At 38.1% G+C, this 16,495-nt stretch overlaps 1 protein-coding gene and 1 pseudogene across 2 annotated transcripts; both read left to right on the forward strand.

The window, feature by feature from the left end:
• LOC105050999 (acetyl-coenzyme A synthetase, chloroplastic/glyoxysomal) lies at window positions 1-10,589 on the forward strand. 2 transcript variants are annotated; one of them, XM_010931244.4, is made up of 18 exons: window positions 1-536; window positions 859-1,002; window positions 1,118-1,273; window positions 1,362-1,484; window positions 1,574-1,742; window positions 2,868-2,950; window positions 3,149-3,250; window positions 3,331-3,419; window positions 3,529-3,619; window positions 3,961-4,074; window positions 4,945-5,021; window positions 5,106-5,184; window positions 5,353-5,421; window positions 5,517-5,692; window positions 5,876-5,932; window positions 6,056-6,146; window positions 6,237-6,335; window positions 10,257-10,589. In XM_010931244.4, the coding sequence occupies exons 1-18, from the start codon at window positions 144-146 to the stop codon at window positions 10,455-10,457; spliced, it is 2,313 nt and encodes a 770-aa protein (XP_010929546.1). In that variant the 5' UTR covers window positions 1-143; the 3' UTR covers window positions 10,458-10,589. The 2 variants fall into 2 exon arrangements, with proteins under 2 accessions (XP_010929546.1, XP_010929547.1); XM_010931245.4 differs by lacking the exon at window positions 10,257-10,589 and adding an exon at window positions 9,063-9,609 and having other exon boundaries at window positions 4-536.
• The window catches only part of LOC105051007 (UPF0481 protein At3g47200-like), a 24,741-nt pseudogene continuing 18,780 nt past the window's right edge, over window positions 10,535-16,495 (forward strand).

A 16,495-nucleotide genomic window follows, 5' to 3' on the forward strand; every position in this document is an offset into this window, starting at 1 on the left:
CCGTCTACCCGCGGCCATCTCATATGCCGTCCTCCGCTGCTGGACGCAGAGAGAGAGACATACGGGACCAATTCCCTGGGTGACGGTAGATTTTTTATTATTTTTAATTTGACGGGATTGAGTTTGGTTGCTTTTCGTCAGGGATGGCCCTACCCTCCCCTATAAATCACCCGTCCCCGGGGATCTCAGCTCTCCCTCCGACTCCGATTCCTCGACCCCCCAGCCCTCTTCCCCTGCCCTACAAGCCCTCGCCTTCTCCTCTCCTTCGGTGGTCTTACTCTGCTACGCGGTGCGGCTACTCCCTCGGCGGTGGGATGGAGACGGGTGCGGCGGCGGGGTCGTTCCCCAAGCGGAGCCTGGTGACTTCCCACCACCTCCGGCACGTGGAGTCCATGTCTCGGCTGCCGTCCGGTTGTGGCAAGATCTCGCACCTCAACGCGATCATCCTTGGTGAGTCGCTCGCCTCCGAGGAGAACGACCTCGTCTTCCCCAGCCCCGAGTTCTCCGCCCAGGCCCTCGTCTCCTCCCCCGAACAGGTGTGCGGGCTCACCCCCATACCCGACCTTAATCCTTCTCTTGTTCCCTTCTCTGATTTTTCTCCTTATTCTTTTCTTTTATTTATCTCTGTTCGCTGGGAATTTCTTGATTTGTTCCTGAATCCTGACATGGTTTGATCGTCCTCGGTGATGGATGCCGCTACTCCCCTTGCAAGTTTGAAAAAAAAGTTCCCCATTTGAGGGGGGTGGTTGTGTTCCATCCTTCTTTTGGGCTAAGGATGACTTTTATTAAATCGCAGTCTCTTGATTTTTCTTTGGCAAATAATATTTATGCTAATAATCTGTAATTCCCCTGTATCAGTATCGACAAATGTATAAGCGGTCAATAGAGGATCCTGCGGGTTTCTGGTCGGAGATCGCTTCCCAGTTCTACTGGAAAGAGAAATGGGATCCGGAAGTCTACTCGGAGAATATTGACGTGAGGAAGGGGATCGTTAAGATCGAGGTTAGGATTTTGTCACGGTGTGGTCTGTGTATGATAACTTGTTCTTTGTTTTCTTTTATAAATGTGAAGAACTGATGAAGAGATCGATATGTATACTCTTGCTTTCAATTCACAGTGGTTCAAAGGAGCAACAACAAACATATGTTACAATGCTCTGGATCGAAATGTAGAAGCAGGGAACGGTGGGAAAGTTGCCATCTACTGGGAAGGCAATGAGCCGGGTCAGGATGGGCAGCTGACGTATGCTCAGCTGTTAGAGAAGGTTTGCCAGGTACATTCATATCTATCCGTCATTTGATTTTTATCTGAGGTAACAAAAATCGTGGTGATGTTACTGCATCCTAGTTCTTTGATGACAGCTCTCCAACTACTTGAAACACGTTGGTGTTGGCAAGGGGGATGCAGTGGTCATCTACTTGCCTATGTTGATGGAGTTGCCGATTGCAATGTTGGCATGTGCTCGCATTGGTGCGGTGCACTCGGTATTGTCCTAAGCTGTCTTTCTTTTCAATGGATTCATACACTTTGGGTTGAGTTTGCTAAGAGATGAGACATTGTGAGTGCTCTTCAGGTTGTGTTCGCTGGTTTCTCTGCAGAATCTCTTGCCCAAAGAATTCTAGATTGTAAACCAAAAGTAGTGATAACCTGCAATGCAGTCCGGAGAGGTCCCAAAGTCATTCATCTCAAAGAGATAGTGGACAGTGCTCTAACGGAGTGTGCCAAGTATGGAGTCTCTGTAGGTGAGCCAGCAAACGCCTGTCCTGTTACAAAATGCACTCGGTATGTGTATGCAATGATACGTGCACATTTGCCTAACCACTGTACTGTCAATCTCCAACAAATAACAGCTGGCATTTTTTTCATCGCTACCGTAATGGTTTTTAAAGCCTGATACTTTGGTCATCTTAGTGGGTGGTTGATGCTGAGGTGAACCAAGATATTGATTTCACTTGGCCGAGATGGAATGCTGGAATAATTTTGAGAAAAGGAAGAAGAAAAAAAGACATTTCGAGATCTAGGTAAACACAGAGGAATTGAAACATAGATATATGTGCTTAAATAGCAAAGTGAGGATTAATTAGCATTTGCTGAAATGAACTGAGATCTTGACTTGACTTGGGCAAGATGAAAAGCTGGAAAAGTGGGAAAAGACATGAAACAATTTCTAGTTGTAGGTCAGTATGTAGGAATCGATATCTCAATTTATTTGCTCATATTAGAAAAACCAAGATTAATTACCATTGTGAGGCATTGATTTTAATATCTAATAATAGAAAAACTCATTAAAGACTGCAAGGGAAAAATATAAAAGTCTGGGCCTACAAAGTGGTATTGTATTTCAGTTTATACTGGCGAGGTAATGTGGGCCTAATTTTATATGTATCTTATGGGAGAATGCCCCATCCATTGGAAACAGATAATGAAATTCCTAACTACAGCCCAATTGGGTGTTCACATTTTGTTTGATGGAGATCACTTGCTGATGAGGCAATTGGCTCCCAGTGGAGTATTACTGATATCATCAAATATACATAATATACATCAGTAGGAGAATGTTGGAGAAAAACATGCTTAAATATTTTTTGGTATCAGTAGGGTTGTTTAATTATACAAAATTTTATTGAAGTCTTGAAAATCTTCCATGGGATTATACAAAATTTTATTGAAGTTTTTTGTTCCTCCTGTAAATATAAGGAGCTACCGGCATTCCTAACATAATGAAGCACGTTCTAAATTTTCAGCCATCCATTCATATCCATATATCTTTGTTCATTTTGTTGAGTATAAGTTGAGCTGTTCACCTTAGGGCAAACAATTCTTTCTGCACAGTGTAGCTTTATTTCATCCCCTCTCTCCTTGAACAGGCTTGTGTTTGACATATGAAAACCAGTCAGCCATGGAGAGAAAAGTCACAAAGTGGCAGGAAAGACGAGATGTGTGGTGGCAGGTTAGTATGTTGGTTTCCACCACATTAACACATCAGAATAAGACTTTCTCGATAATGTGTTACTGCAAAGTCTTTGCACTAACATTTGTTCCTGAGTCATGGGAATAACACCTTGTTTATGAGTCAAATGACTGCAAAATCCTTGTAATAAGTAGGTGCACTGCAGCATTAATCAATTCATATTGGACTGCATTTCAGGATGTTGTCCCAAAGTTTTCATCAAAATGTGCAGTGGAATGGGTTGATGCAGAAGATCCACTATTTCTCTTGTACACAAGTGGCAGCACTGGAAAGCCTAAGGTTATCTCTCTGAACTTTTTATTTTTTTTTCTCAGCGTCTTTTGGATGCAGAGAGTTGCATACTTAAGTTTCATATGCAGGGCGTTTTACACACAACTGGGGGTTATATGGTATATACCGCAACAACATTTAAGTATGCATTTGACTATAAGCCATCAGATATATACTGGTATACTGATTATTCTTCCCCTTGATTATTGATGGTTTTAAAGCATGACTTTGAAGGAGATACTTTGCAAAAGTTTTGTACATAAGGTCCTTTCTTGTTCTCTCTGCAGGTGTACTGCTGATTGCGGCTGGATCACCGGACACAGCTATGTTACTTACGGGCCTCTTTTAAATGGAGCTACTGTTGTTGTTTTTGAAGGGGTAACTATCTATGAACTTTGTTCTTTATAGATACAGAGCTCTCTAGATGATGGTTTTAGGGAATGAACTATATGCCGTTCTTTGATTGGAGTAGTCCATTGCTTTAGTCCATACAACTTAAAATTATTTTTACTGGTTGATTGAAGTGGATGATCTGTATCCCAATTTATAGCTGTTTTAAGACACCATGATGTATTTCAGTTACATGAGCGTACCATTTAGAAGTAGGACTTGTAAACTTGATCCAATCCCTTTTTTCATTTTTATTTTTCAAACCCTGCTAAAGAATTACTTTCACTTAAAGATGTTATATCTTCTAATTCTGTGAATGATGACTGCAGGCTCCAAGCTACCCAGACTCCGGACGATGTTGGGAGATTGTTGATAAGTACAAGGTTTCAATATTCTATACTGCCCCAACACTGGTGCGTTCCCTTATGCGTGATGGTGATGAGGTAGGCAGTTTCTATGTTTTACATCTAACATGTTGCTTGGTTGATTTTTTCACCTCAACATGTTAAAGCAGCATCTGCTATTGATTATGACTCTGAGAGAGCAATTAGATATTTGAGCCATATACAATTTATGCAATTGGGTTAATAAGACTTTAAATCTGTAATATTTTTCTCTCTATTTTCATTTTCTTGATACTGTTCTCTGCAATCTTTCAGTCAGTTTAATCATGTCCGTGGTTATTTCACTCCGGAAATTCAGCAAGATGTCAAAATTTCATGGATCTAGATTTTGTCTTTCACCTGGAGTTCAACCTCAGTGCCCTAAAATTTTCTCCCACCTTGTCATATATGTGCACATATACGTTTATGAACAGCCATTCAGAGTTCTCTACTTTTTGGGTTGTCCTCAGATTCTGTTGCCTGTGCCACAGTTGCACTGGCCTATCCGGGTTCTCTGTTACTATTAATTGTGTTGCTGCAAATGCTAAGCCTCCTTAATATACTCATTGCTTGTGCAGTTTTTTCAAATTATGCAATACATCTTCCTTTTATTTTCATTCCCATGAAGCACTTGCCTAACATTGCTGCCAGCTATGCTTGTAAAATTTGCCCATAGGTCTGGTAAATTTATTCCATGGGCTTCATGAGCAGGCGTGCTTGAGTAATGCCATTCTAGAAGCATGTCTCCCTTTTATTCATCCGTCACAGTATTGGCTAATTTATCAGTCCATTTTCTTTATGATAGATAATAGCAAATAAAATCATTCTTGTTTATACTTGATGTATGAAAACAATCATGTGTAATGCCATGGAATGCCAATTTATTTTGTTAGGTATCTTATGGTAAGCTCTTGTGATGTTATCATGCAGTATGTTATTCACTATTCCCGTAAATCGCTGCGTGTTCTAGGGAGTGTAGGAGAGCCCATCAATCCTAGTGCATGGAGGTCTGTATTTTTCTTTGCTCTATGTCATATATTGCTTTTTTTCATTGCAAGAACTTTCTTACATGTTCTTTATATAAATTATAGGTGGTTCTTCAATGTTGTTGGGGACTCACGATGCCCTATATCAGATACCTGGTGGCAAACTGAGACTGGTGGCTTCATGGTATTTTTCTGCTTGTTCATTCATGTTTTTGTTATTGGCTAATTTCAATTTTTACAGCACATGTGCTTTTCCCTGTGTTTTGAGTAAGGATGACCAACAATATTGGTCCCTTGAGCCCTTTATATTTTATCAGTGACATGATATACCTAGTCTATGTGATTCTTACAGATAACGCCTTTACCTGGTGCTTGGCCGCAGAAGCCTGGATCTGCCACCTTTCCATTCTTTGGGGTTCAGGTATGCACTAATATAACTTATGAGAGGAAATGCAAATTTTTTTTTAATTTCTATTCGTTTTGACTTTTTACATAAAATTTGGGAAAATATTGCAGCCTGTTATTGTTGATGAGAAAGGAAATGAGATAGAAGGTGAATGCAGTGGGTACCTTTGCATCAAAAAATCATGGCCTGGGGCATTTCGCACACTTTATGGTGATCATGAAAGATATGAGACAACATACTTTAAACCATTCCCTGGTTATTATTTCACTGGTGATGGCTGCAGCAGGTAGGTGTCTTGCGTACAATTAATCAGTTAGATTTATACGTATTAACTGTTTGTTAAGTGAACATATTATCCTAGTGAAATATGCTGTCAAAATGATGTTTTGACACCTTAGCTGAGATATCAGTCATCTAGCTTTTACATCGTGCAAATAGTTATATTCTGGTAATTGTCTTGATGCCTTAGGGACAAAGATGGTTACCATTGGCTCACTGGAAGAGTTGATGATGTTATCAATGTCAGGTACCCTAAAGTCATGTCTGTCCGATATTTGATGGATTGCTACAGACACAGCTTCAGAGAGGCAGTTGCATTTTTTACTTACATCTTATAGTGATTAATGATATTTTTTTTATTTATATGCAGTGGACACCGTATTGGCACTGCAGAGGTAGAATCCGCCCTGGTCTCGCATCCCCAGTGTGCAGAGGCGGCTGTGGTTGGAGTCGAGCATGAGGTGCGGTGCTCTAGTTTCCTGCCTGCTGGCCTTCTCAGCAGCTTCTCTTGATCTTTGAGTGGTTTTCTCACAACCTTTGTCTGGTCTCAGGTTAAAGGGCAGGGCATTTATGCATTTGTCACATTGGTGGAAGGTGTTCCTTACAGTGAAGAACTCCAAAAGAGCCTTGTATTAACAGTTCGAAACCAGGTCTTTTGCTTACTTGACGTTCTAATGATCTCTATTAAGATATTAAGATAAGGAAAATGGTATTATCACCTACAGAACCATGTTTAGGCTGCCTTCTTACTGCGATTTGACTTGCTTCCTCCTTGTCATGGCATTTTGCATTGGTCCTTCTCAATGTGCTGTGGAATATAGCATTAGAAGATTGCTCTACAGTAAGCTTGTAAGCTTACATATATGGGTGTTTGTTAAAGTAGTTAGACATCCATGCATGTATGCCAGTTTTAGGTTTTTTTTCCTTGCTTATGCAGATGCCAACAGCTTTTTGCTAATTGATATAATGCTTTTTAGCAACATTCTATAGCTAACAAAATGGAAATAAATGAAACATCTAATAGTGGAATCAGAAATATTCCCCAACTCCTGGACTATTGTAGTTCGATTTTCCCTATGGGTTTTACGATTGGAATTTTTGTTACACAAATTTCTTCAGAATTTGGGCTGTAATTGTTTTTGATCAACTCAGTCTGTAATCCATCCCAACTAATAACAAAAAAAATTCAGATGTCTTTTAATAATAGGACTGAAACATACTTTGATCTATCAATAAAATAATTAACTAAAAAAATAAAGAAAATGACTTCTTTTCCCCAAATACCTTCTTAGAAAGGGTATAAATCCAGTCTTTAGTGCGATACACAACTGGTGGTGTGTTATTTGGTTGTTAATTTGGATCCAAGGTCCAAAAACAAACATTGCCTTCGCGAGATTTTGGGGAGATAAAGCATTTCCAAAATAAATCAAAGTAATGCCTGATTGAAGATGATGCTTGGGGACCCATGCGCATCATGTGCCCTGCTTAAAGACAGATCTTCTTTCTAGAAGAATAGAAGAATGTTACTTACATATATGCATGTAAGCATATATGATGTATGTAAAGTTTTAAATCCTATGGGATGGAGGTGTCCCGATTTTTTCATGGAACGAGATGCCCCCTATACTGTTCTGTCTTAGCAGCGGTCTCGATTATGTGGTTCGGTAAATATCCTCCACCTCTCTCTCCTAATTCTTTTCTTTCTTTTTTTTCTTCTTTCTTTTTTTCTACATTCCTCTTTTCCTTTCCTTTTTCTTTCTTTCCTTGTCCCCTCCTTTTTTCCTTTTTCATCTTCTTTTCTTTTTTTCTCTTTTTCTTTCTTCGTTTCATTTTTCTTCTTCTTCTTTCCTTTCACTTTTTCTTTTTCTTCATCTTTCCTTCCTTTCTTTCCTCTTTCTTCTTTTCTCCCTATGTGGATAAATTTTGGAGTCCCGACTTTGTCCCGGTCCTGTTTTCTCATAGGAGTGCGACGGAACAGTCAGACACCCCCCATCCTGCTCGGGTGTAAAACCTTGGATGTATGTGTATTGTTCAAATCACACTTGCATTTTATGGATTAATGAGCAAAACCTTTTTTAGCAAGTGGGAAGAATTTTCTGAAATACAACAATTTTAGGTGGATGCCTTCCTTAATATTTTTCAAGGAGAGGGAAAGTTGGGAGTATGCTTAGAAAAAATTCCTTTAACAAGCCTCTTGTTGAGGTAGATAGATCAATAATTATCTAATAGAATATGTTGTTTATTACTTAAATCTCAAGCATCTTTATTCAGCATAGTGTGCACTTAATGCTTTGTCTACTAAGCCATTCCAAGTATCAGTCCTACTAGCTCACAAGTGCCTTCATTCTGTTCTAAACTTAAAATGTAGTTTCATAAACCTTATTTAAAAAATTAAAAATATATTATTAAAAAAAACAGATGAGAACTGCCCCTTATTTCTGTTTTTCCTTGTTTCTTTTCTTTTTCTGGTACAAACTCCTCATTTCATTAAGGATATGAAAATAGTTTTATAAACTTAACCTCTTCGAATTTCAACTTCTTAGGAGACACATCTTTACTAGTGGCAATCTTCAAGCACTTGACTAAAAACTAAATGTTGGATTGGAAGACTTGCTAACTGCATATGATGCTAAAGACCTTACTCATTTCTTCCTTTCTAGCATAAGCATTATGGTTTTGGTACTTAAGCCAGTGCCGTCTGAAGTATTGAAGTTAATATCTATGGCCCAGAAATGATTTCCTGCCCCAAAAGTACTGAAGTGTCCTTTCTATCTGTATGGCATCTAAGGAGAAGATTCCATGCTTCTATAGAAATTAGCTTGGTGGCAGTTTCTCTTTTTTTCCCAATATAAGTGGCCTCAGGAAGGATAATGATGCAATTTTTTGATATCGGTCTTGAAAGTGGAGGGAAGGATCTAGATAACAAGTGCAAGGGTCGAATAATTATTTTTCTTAATAGATAAAATTGCCATTGATGAAGGAATTGCTAAGAATAATTAATAGATCTGACCCGAATGGAGAGAATTTTTCCCCTTCTCTTTTCTTGGTGGAAGGGGATGGATATATCCATGCAAGTAGGTTGATATGGTTTTGGTACATATGCAAGAGCCCCAAATGAATTCCTGCTATCTATTGCATTTCATATCTTTTCTGTATTTCTTTGGCATCTAGATGGAAGATTCATTCATCAAGCAGTATGTAGCAGTGTCAAAAATTTGCAAGGAAAATATTATTTTTGAGCCTCATTTTAACGAGGTTTACGCATTGGGCATTTAAACATCCACCTTAGAGAATGTCATATTGCCTGAGTAAAAGACATTTGATTTACAAATGGGCAAATTTATTTGTAAAAGTGACACTATAAGTTTTTGCATCAGATTGGTGCATTTGCTGCTCCTGACAAAATCCATTGGGCACCCGGACTCCCGAAAACAAGGAGTGGAAAGATCATGAGAAGGATTCTAAGAAAAATTGCTTCCAGGCAGCTGGACGAGCTTGGAGATACAAGTACACTTGCCGACCCAAGTGTGGTGGACCAGCTAATTGCACTAAGCGATTGCTAGCTGATAATAAAGTTTATGTCAGTCTGCCTGTGTACTTTGATTTGTTTGCAGCTTCAATGCAATTGTGGAAATGGAAAAAGTCGCGCACATTTTTCCTGCTTCACACGTTACTCAGCATTGTACCTGTAGAAGCAGCATGTCAGGGCTTTGTTCACCTTTGGTTAAGCTCATGGCTTTAGATTTGGAGCAGTGTCATTAGGCTACTGAAATTTTGGTTTGTTATAGACTTGGAATGGTTGGTGCACTTCGTGACCAGCCTTACAGAAAAATAATGAGGAACGTTTTGGCATCTCAGGGGCATGATATCCTCTGCATTTGTATTTTATGTGTCTTTTAGAGATTCATATTCGTTGTTTGCCTATTTTTTATCTCTTTCCAAGTTTCCGTTGCCATGATTTATCAAATAATGAATTTTATATGCCATGATGATATTACGTGGGTTTTAGTACTGCCGATTACAAGTTATCGTGGTAATCAAGTTATTTATTAATATGAAAATTTTGGACTCTGGATTTGCTATTGAGTTAGGTCAGATGATTGGGCAATCATTGTGATGTAAATAATAAGGAGAACCAGGGCTGTAGACCATGTTCGCAGCGACTTGGAACGAAAGCTTTCTTTTGACTCAAGGCAATGAGGGTTTTATCTATTTGAGTTTTCCGTTTTGAAAGTTTTGAAAGTTAAGTTACATGTCCTTTGGATTGGCATTATTTTCATGTCTGATAAGAGTTGCAGTTAGAGAAGATTATGATTGAGAAATATTCTACCATCATGGTAGGTTAGATTCAGAGCGACATGATGTAATTGGATGTCCACTCATTTTTTCATGGCATTCGGATCTACTTTTAGGATTTTATTATAATTTTTATTCAGCATATTTTTTGGAAGATAAACAACATCGTTAATTGAATTATTTTTTATGTGGTTAAGTATACTGATGACTAAATTTATCATCAAATTAGATTTATTTTTAAAATTTATAAAATATTTTATTTTTTGATCTTTTAGATTGTTCTCCCGCCTGATCAGCGCGGCCATCCTCTCCAGGATGCTTTCCCTTCTTATCTTCCGGAAATACCCCTGTTACATGCGCCTTCTCACATCTTCTACCCGTCTGCACGTGGCTGTAAAGCAATAAAAACGCCGAACGAAGCCTTAATTGCTCTTTTGCATCTTTATACTGATTCAGTGGCAGATAGAAGAAGGTGAAGGAATCAAAAATTATTGTCGTAGGTGTACACGAAGGTCTCCACCTGTGATCATAGCTTCAGTGTCCATTTCTCACCATGGCCTGCGGGGAGAAGTGCTGGGTGATCAACATCTGCTGCCAGCTGAAGAACGTGAACCCGGACGAGCTGGAGCTCTGGAGGAAGCAGTCCATCTACAAGGTGCCTGCAAGCATCGAGGATCTCAACAGCAAAGCCTACAAAGCCTCGGGTGGCGTCATTTGGCAAAGCACAGGCGGTGCCTGTGGAGGATCCCAAGCGCAGAGCCCTCCACTTCCTCCAGAGGTTGGAGAAGCCCTCGGATGATTTCGTGGCTGCAATGGAGGAGGTGGTGCAGCAACTGCAGGATGCCTATCAGAACCACGACGAAGAGTGGAGGAGAGACGGAGAGGTTCTTCGAGCTCGTGATTGATGATGGTTGTTGACTTGTTTCATGCTTGAAATCTTACGTGTCTCCAATGACTATGCCTTCAACGAACCCATCTTTAGCAGCCAAGGAATTCTCTGCACCGTGCCCTACATGAAGAGGGACATGCTGATGATCCAGAACCATTTACATTTGCTGGTTCTGGGGAAGCTGGTTGCTGTTGAGACCGAAAGATCTAGGGTGATAAGGCTCCGAACCTGCCTTCATACTTATTAGTACGCAGGAAGAAGATCCTCTGCGGTACTTAAAAAGTATCGCAGGATGCTGTGCATACTTCAAAAATATCTATCAAAAGATGGATGATTATGTGATATTTATCTAAACTGTTCAAATATCTTTAGGATTTATCCATTCTTATTTTTTTAGTATTTTAACATGAATGCGTAAGTATGCGTGGCCACCCATTTTTTAATGGACGTCTTCGAAGTATGCACAATACCCTATGATATTTTTTAAGTACCGCAGAGAATCCGTTTTCATGCTTGATAGTCCCCAAAAGTTAATAGGCTCTCTCTCTCTCTCTCTCTCTCTGTATTGTGCTACCGCATCTGCATCCTAAACAAAGCGAGGGACAAATAAACAAACTGATCCCCAAGTTTCTACGTCCCATGCCTGGCGCTTGCTCTATGACCTGACCCATCGCTCCGTCGGGCAGTCAGAGCCAACATCTAACGAATCATCCAATCAATGCTGGAGCTCTGCGAGGCTGACATCCAATTCAAGAAGAGTTAGACGACTCACCTCCACAACACCAAGTTCAGCCATACGGTTCTCAACCACCCAGCTATTGTTGTTGATAGGGGTGCAAATGGATCGAGTTAGATTAGGTCATGAGTGATCTTGATTTGATCCGATTTCTTGATCGGGTGCTAATGTTAAATTCAGATTCAACTCAACAGAAGATTAGGTTGAATCGGATCCATGGATTAAATTTTCAATCCACTGAGTCATTCGGATTGGGTCAGATTCATATATAATCCGGTTCTAACTCAAAAAATTTAGTCCGAATCGGATCCAGATAGCCCATATTTTAATTATCACATTGCCAAATATTATTAATCACACAAAATAGATTATAAATAATATTGCTCTCTATTATCGCTAATCTTTTGGCTGACACCGAATCGGCTGGAGGAGAGATGTAGGTTGACACTCGTCAATGACGACTTGATCTGTAAAACAAGTTTCTAGCCAGAGTTGACTCTAGTAGGAATCTTCTGACGCTCAAGTCATACAACTAAGAAACAGGAGAAAGAAGCATGTTATTGAGCCAAAAGTGATTGCATACCTCGAGAGTCCATCTTGGCTCTTTCTTTACAGGTGAGTGCAGAAATGGCATTTAGAATTTGAAGTATTGGATTGTTAATCTTGCCTTATTGGGCAAGATATAAAACTCTAATTTTTTTGATTCTGGACCACGTTTGCTACACCATGCCTTCTTTAGAGAGATACGATGCCAACTTTCTTCTCTATCTACTCAGGGCAAGCTATCTGGTGAATTCCAAAACCTCGTTATCTAGCGTAAATCGATCAATAACATCAGGCACGAAACTTTCTTAAAATGCTAGCTTGAGTCAATCTCAAAAGGACCTCGAATTGAATGGTACTAAGATTAGTTTTGACCGAGGTTACCTCTATATCAACTCCAAGGTTACCTGTACATAGACTTCAACTGAGGCAAAATTTTTCCACCCATATCATATGCCTCCCTGCTGTCGAGTTCGAACTAGCAATGGACACACACCTTATTCGTACAAGGAACCTACTTCATCCAACATATATCGCAAAGATCCATATGACTAAGGACCAAATACATGCACAGTCAAATTACAGCAACTCCATTATGGATAGCCAAGACACCATAGATCAAAGAACTAGTTATACTATTATAGCATCGAGTAAGTTACCAACGAGTGATCAGTAGACATCCATATGACTTCTTATAATGATCATGCTCGGTATCCTTATGTACTAATTAATAATTACTGCACTTTTGCTTTAGTACTTCCACACTTGTACATCAATCTTATCGAATCAATCACCATCTCCATGATGATTCATTGATCAGGAGCATTTAGAAATTAATCACTAATAACACATGCTTCAAATTTTCAATTCTTGAGAATATATATCATCATCGTATTAATTCCTTGAATGATTCATGGATACACATATACAACATGAATGTAATTAAAAAATCTAATTTTATTAATAATGAAAAATATCAAATACAAAACTATATCCTAGAATAAATATATGTGTCGGTCTGATTGGCTTCTAGGACATACATCTAATAATCTTCCACTTGTATTAAAGCCAATCAACCATATACTTAAGTCCTATCTTTTAACAATGGGCTTCAGTCTTCTACTGGCTAAGCAGCTTAGTCAGTGGGTCTATCTACTCTCTACACCTCGATATATTTTTTCTCGAGGTATTTACATATAATATGAAATCATCGCTCTATGTACTAGGACTTCTGATGAGATCTATGCTCCTTAACGAAGACTATAGTGCCACTGTTGTTACAGTAGAGTGTTATAGCATCTGATGATATTACATCCAATTTTGTAACAAATTTTTTGAATCAGAAGGCTTCCTTAGCAGCTTCAAAAGTGGTGATATATTTAGCTTTCATGGTAGAATCTGCAATGATCGATTATTTGAAATTCTTCTAATTCACTGAACCTCCAATGCACAAGAATACACTTATGATTTTGACTTTCTATCATTAACATCAGACATAAAGTCTGAATCTATAAATCTTTATATCTCAACTCTTTTTCTCCTCTAGAGACTAAGAATATATTTTTAGTCATTCTCAAGTACTTTAGAATATTCTTCACAGCTGTCCAGTGCTCCTTGTCTGAATTTGATTGATATCTGCTTGTAACACTCACAGCAAGAACTATATCAGGTCACATATAGCATGAATATATGAGGCTTCTTGTAGCTGAAGCATAAGGGATCTTGCTCATATGCTGAATCTTTTCAGATATGTTGAAGCACATCTTCTTGGAGAGATGAATCCCATGCCTAAGAGATAAAAATCTCCTCTTGGAGTTTTTCATGCTCCTCTATGTACATCTTCTGTGAGAGACTTAGCATTCTCATAGATTTATCTCTATAGATCTTTATCCCCAGAATATAGAATGATTCTCTAAAATTTTTCATAGAAAATTATTTAGACAACCACATTTTTATGAAGTCAACATGGGAACATCATTCCTAATCAGAAGGATGTCATCTACGTACAATATAAGAAATGTGATAGCATTTTCACTGACCTTCTTATAGACGCATGGCTCCTCTTCATTCTTGATGAAATCAAACAATTTGATCACATCGTTGAAAAAAGTATTCCAACTCCAAAATGCTTGCTTTAGTCCATATATAGATCTTTGCAGCTGCATACCTTATGACTTTCATCACTCAAAGTAAAATTTAGAGGCTGCTCTATATAGATATTATCTTAAAGATATCCATTCAGGAATACAATTTTTGCATCTATCTACTAGATCTCATAATCATGATATGCTACAATTGCAAACAACGTCCGAATGAACTTTAGCATAGCCACAGGCAAAAGGTCTCCTGATAGTCAATGCGTTTAGTCGAGCCTTCATGTTGACTATAGCTTTTCGCTATGAGCCTTACCTTATAGGTCTCTATCTTTTCATCTGAACCTATCTTCTTTTTATAGATTCATTTGCATCCAATAAATACTATACTTTCTGGTGGATCCACTAAAGTCCAGATTTGGTTGGAGTGCATTAAATCAATTTCTGATTTCATAACTTCCAACCACTTTTTAGAGTCGATATCAACATCATCTTATTGTAAGTTTTGAGATCATCTCTATTGTTTCTATCTCTCATGAGGAACATTCCTCTATATCCTCCATAAGAATATCTAAGTATCTTTCAGGAGGATGGAAGATCCTATTCGATCTATGAGGTGGAGGGGGTGCTACATATACTGGCTCAATTGGAATAGATTCTATAGATTCTATGACATGTTGCTTTTCAAAAACTCTTTCTTTGAGCTCAATTTTTTTTCCACTACTTCCATCTTGGATAAACTATTTTTTCAAGAAGATAGTATATTAGCTTACAACTATATTATGATCTACTAAAAAATAAAAGTATTATCCTAAAGACTTTTTAGAATATTCAATGCAATAAGCCCTCTTGGATCTAGTCTCTAACTTGTCCATCTATAGCCACTTGATATGGGCTGGACATCCCCAAATCTTGAGATAATCAAGACTTAGTTTCTTACTTTATCACATCTCATACTATTAGATCTGTACCCTAAAAAGTCAATTGTTGATTGACACAATTATATTTTCAAGACTTATATATATACTTATAAAATTTTATTATTAATAAAGAGTAATTTTTATTTTTCAATCATATTTATGTGTTCATAATTTGTCTTAAAAATTAACAAAGATGATTTTGTATATTCTTAAGGTATTGAGAATTTGAGACATATATTATTAGTGGTTAGTTTCTAAATACTTTCGATCAAAAGATCATCATGGAGAACAGTAATCCATCCATTTAAGATCGGTGCTCGGATCACTTTCCATCCTAGCAGATGAGTCTCGAGTCTATGGTATAGAGATACTGGGATGAGAGTGTAGGTAGTTGTTAGAGAACAACTTGCACTGAGCATGACCAATATGAGAAATCACTTCGATGTCTACTCACTCGTTAGTGATCTTCTCGATGCTGCAGTGGTGTGAGTGATCTTTTTACCTACGGTGTATTGGTTATTCACAGTGAGGCTACTGAGTTTGATTGTACGTTTCTTTGATCCCTAGCCATTTAGATTCTTGCTATGTATGTTGGCTACAGTAGGTTCAGATTCACTGTTTGGAGTAGGATGCATCTAGATGGAATCTATCGATCTTGGTAGAAAAAAAGTAGTCCTATATGATTCACGAGACTGAGTTCAGAAAGTCTTTGACCAAAGTAAGTATGAATGGTAGAAAAGAGTTTTTTCATGATTCACAGATGAACTCAAGTTGAGCCAATCTTGCATATGACTGATGATAGGATTTGATGAGTTCTCTATGACCTCCGTCTAATCGGAACTGACGATAAAAAGATTGAATTATACGTTAACTGCACCTAGAGATTTGATATTTTTATTCTACTGGATTACTACTACATACCACTAGATATCACTGATGGATTGTGAGACTCGTCGAGCGTCATCTTGATGACCGATGATCCTCGAAGGACAGAATTGAAATTATTTCAATTCATCAAAAAAAATTTCAATGATATTATGATAGAGATCATAGTATATCTTACTACTAGATAGAATAGAACCTACAGGATCACACACAAAAGTAATTCTTGTCTGATCAGATTGCTAATTAACGATTATGAATCGTTGATGGATAAAATTATCAATTTGATTGATGATTAACCTTATACAAAAGTTGTAATTAAGTAATTTACTAAGGGTTAGTAAATTGTAGGAAGATTAATTAGTAATTAAATTGCTAATTAGCTCATTTTGATTAAGCAATGAGATTTGAATCAGATCTAATTGAATGGGATTCAATTTGATTTGAATCG

Source organism: Elaeis guineensis, chromosome 9 (genome assembly GCF_000442705.2).
Source record: "Elaeis guineensis isolate ETL-2024a chromosome 9, EG11, whole genome shotgun sequence".
Lineage (NCBI taxonomy): Eukaryota > Viridiplantae > Streptophyta > Magnoliopsida > Arecales > Arecaceae > Elaeis > Elaeis guineensis.

Coding starts and splice junctions, on each gene's coding strand:
- LOC105050999 (XM_010931244.4), top strand. CDS start 144: ATGGCCCTACCCTCCCCTATAAATCACCCGTCCCCGGGGATCTCAGCT. Junction 2,951..3,148: donor GACGAGATGTGTGGTGGCAG/GTTAGTATGTTG, acceptor ACTGCATTTCAG/GATGTTGTCCCAAAGTTTTC. Junction 5,022..5,105: donor ATCAATCCTAGTGCATGGAG/GTCTGTATTTTT, acceptor TATAAATTATAG/GTGGTTCTTCAATGTTGTTG.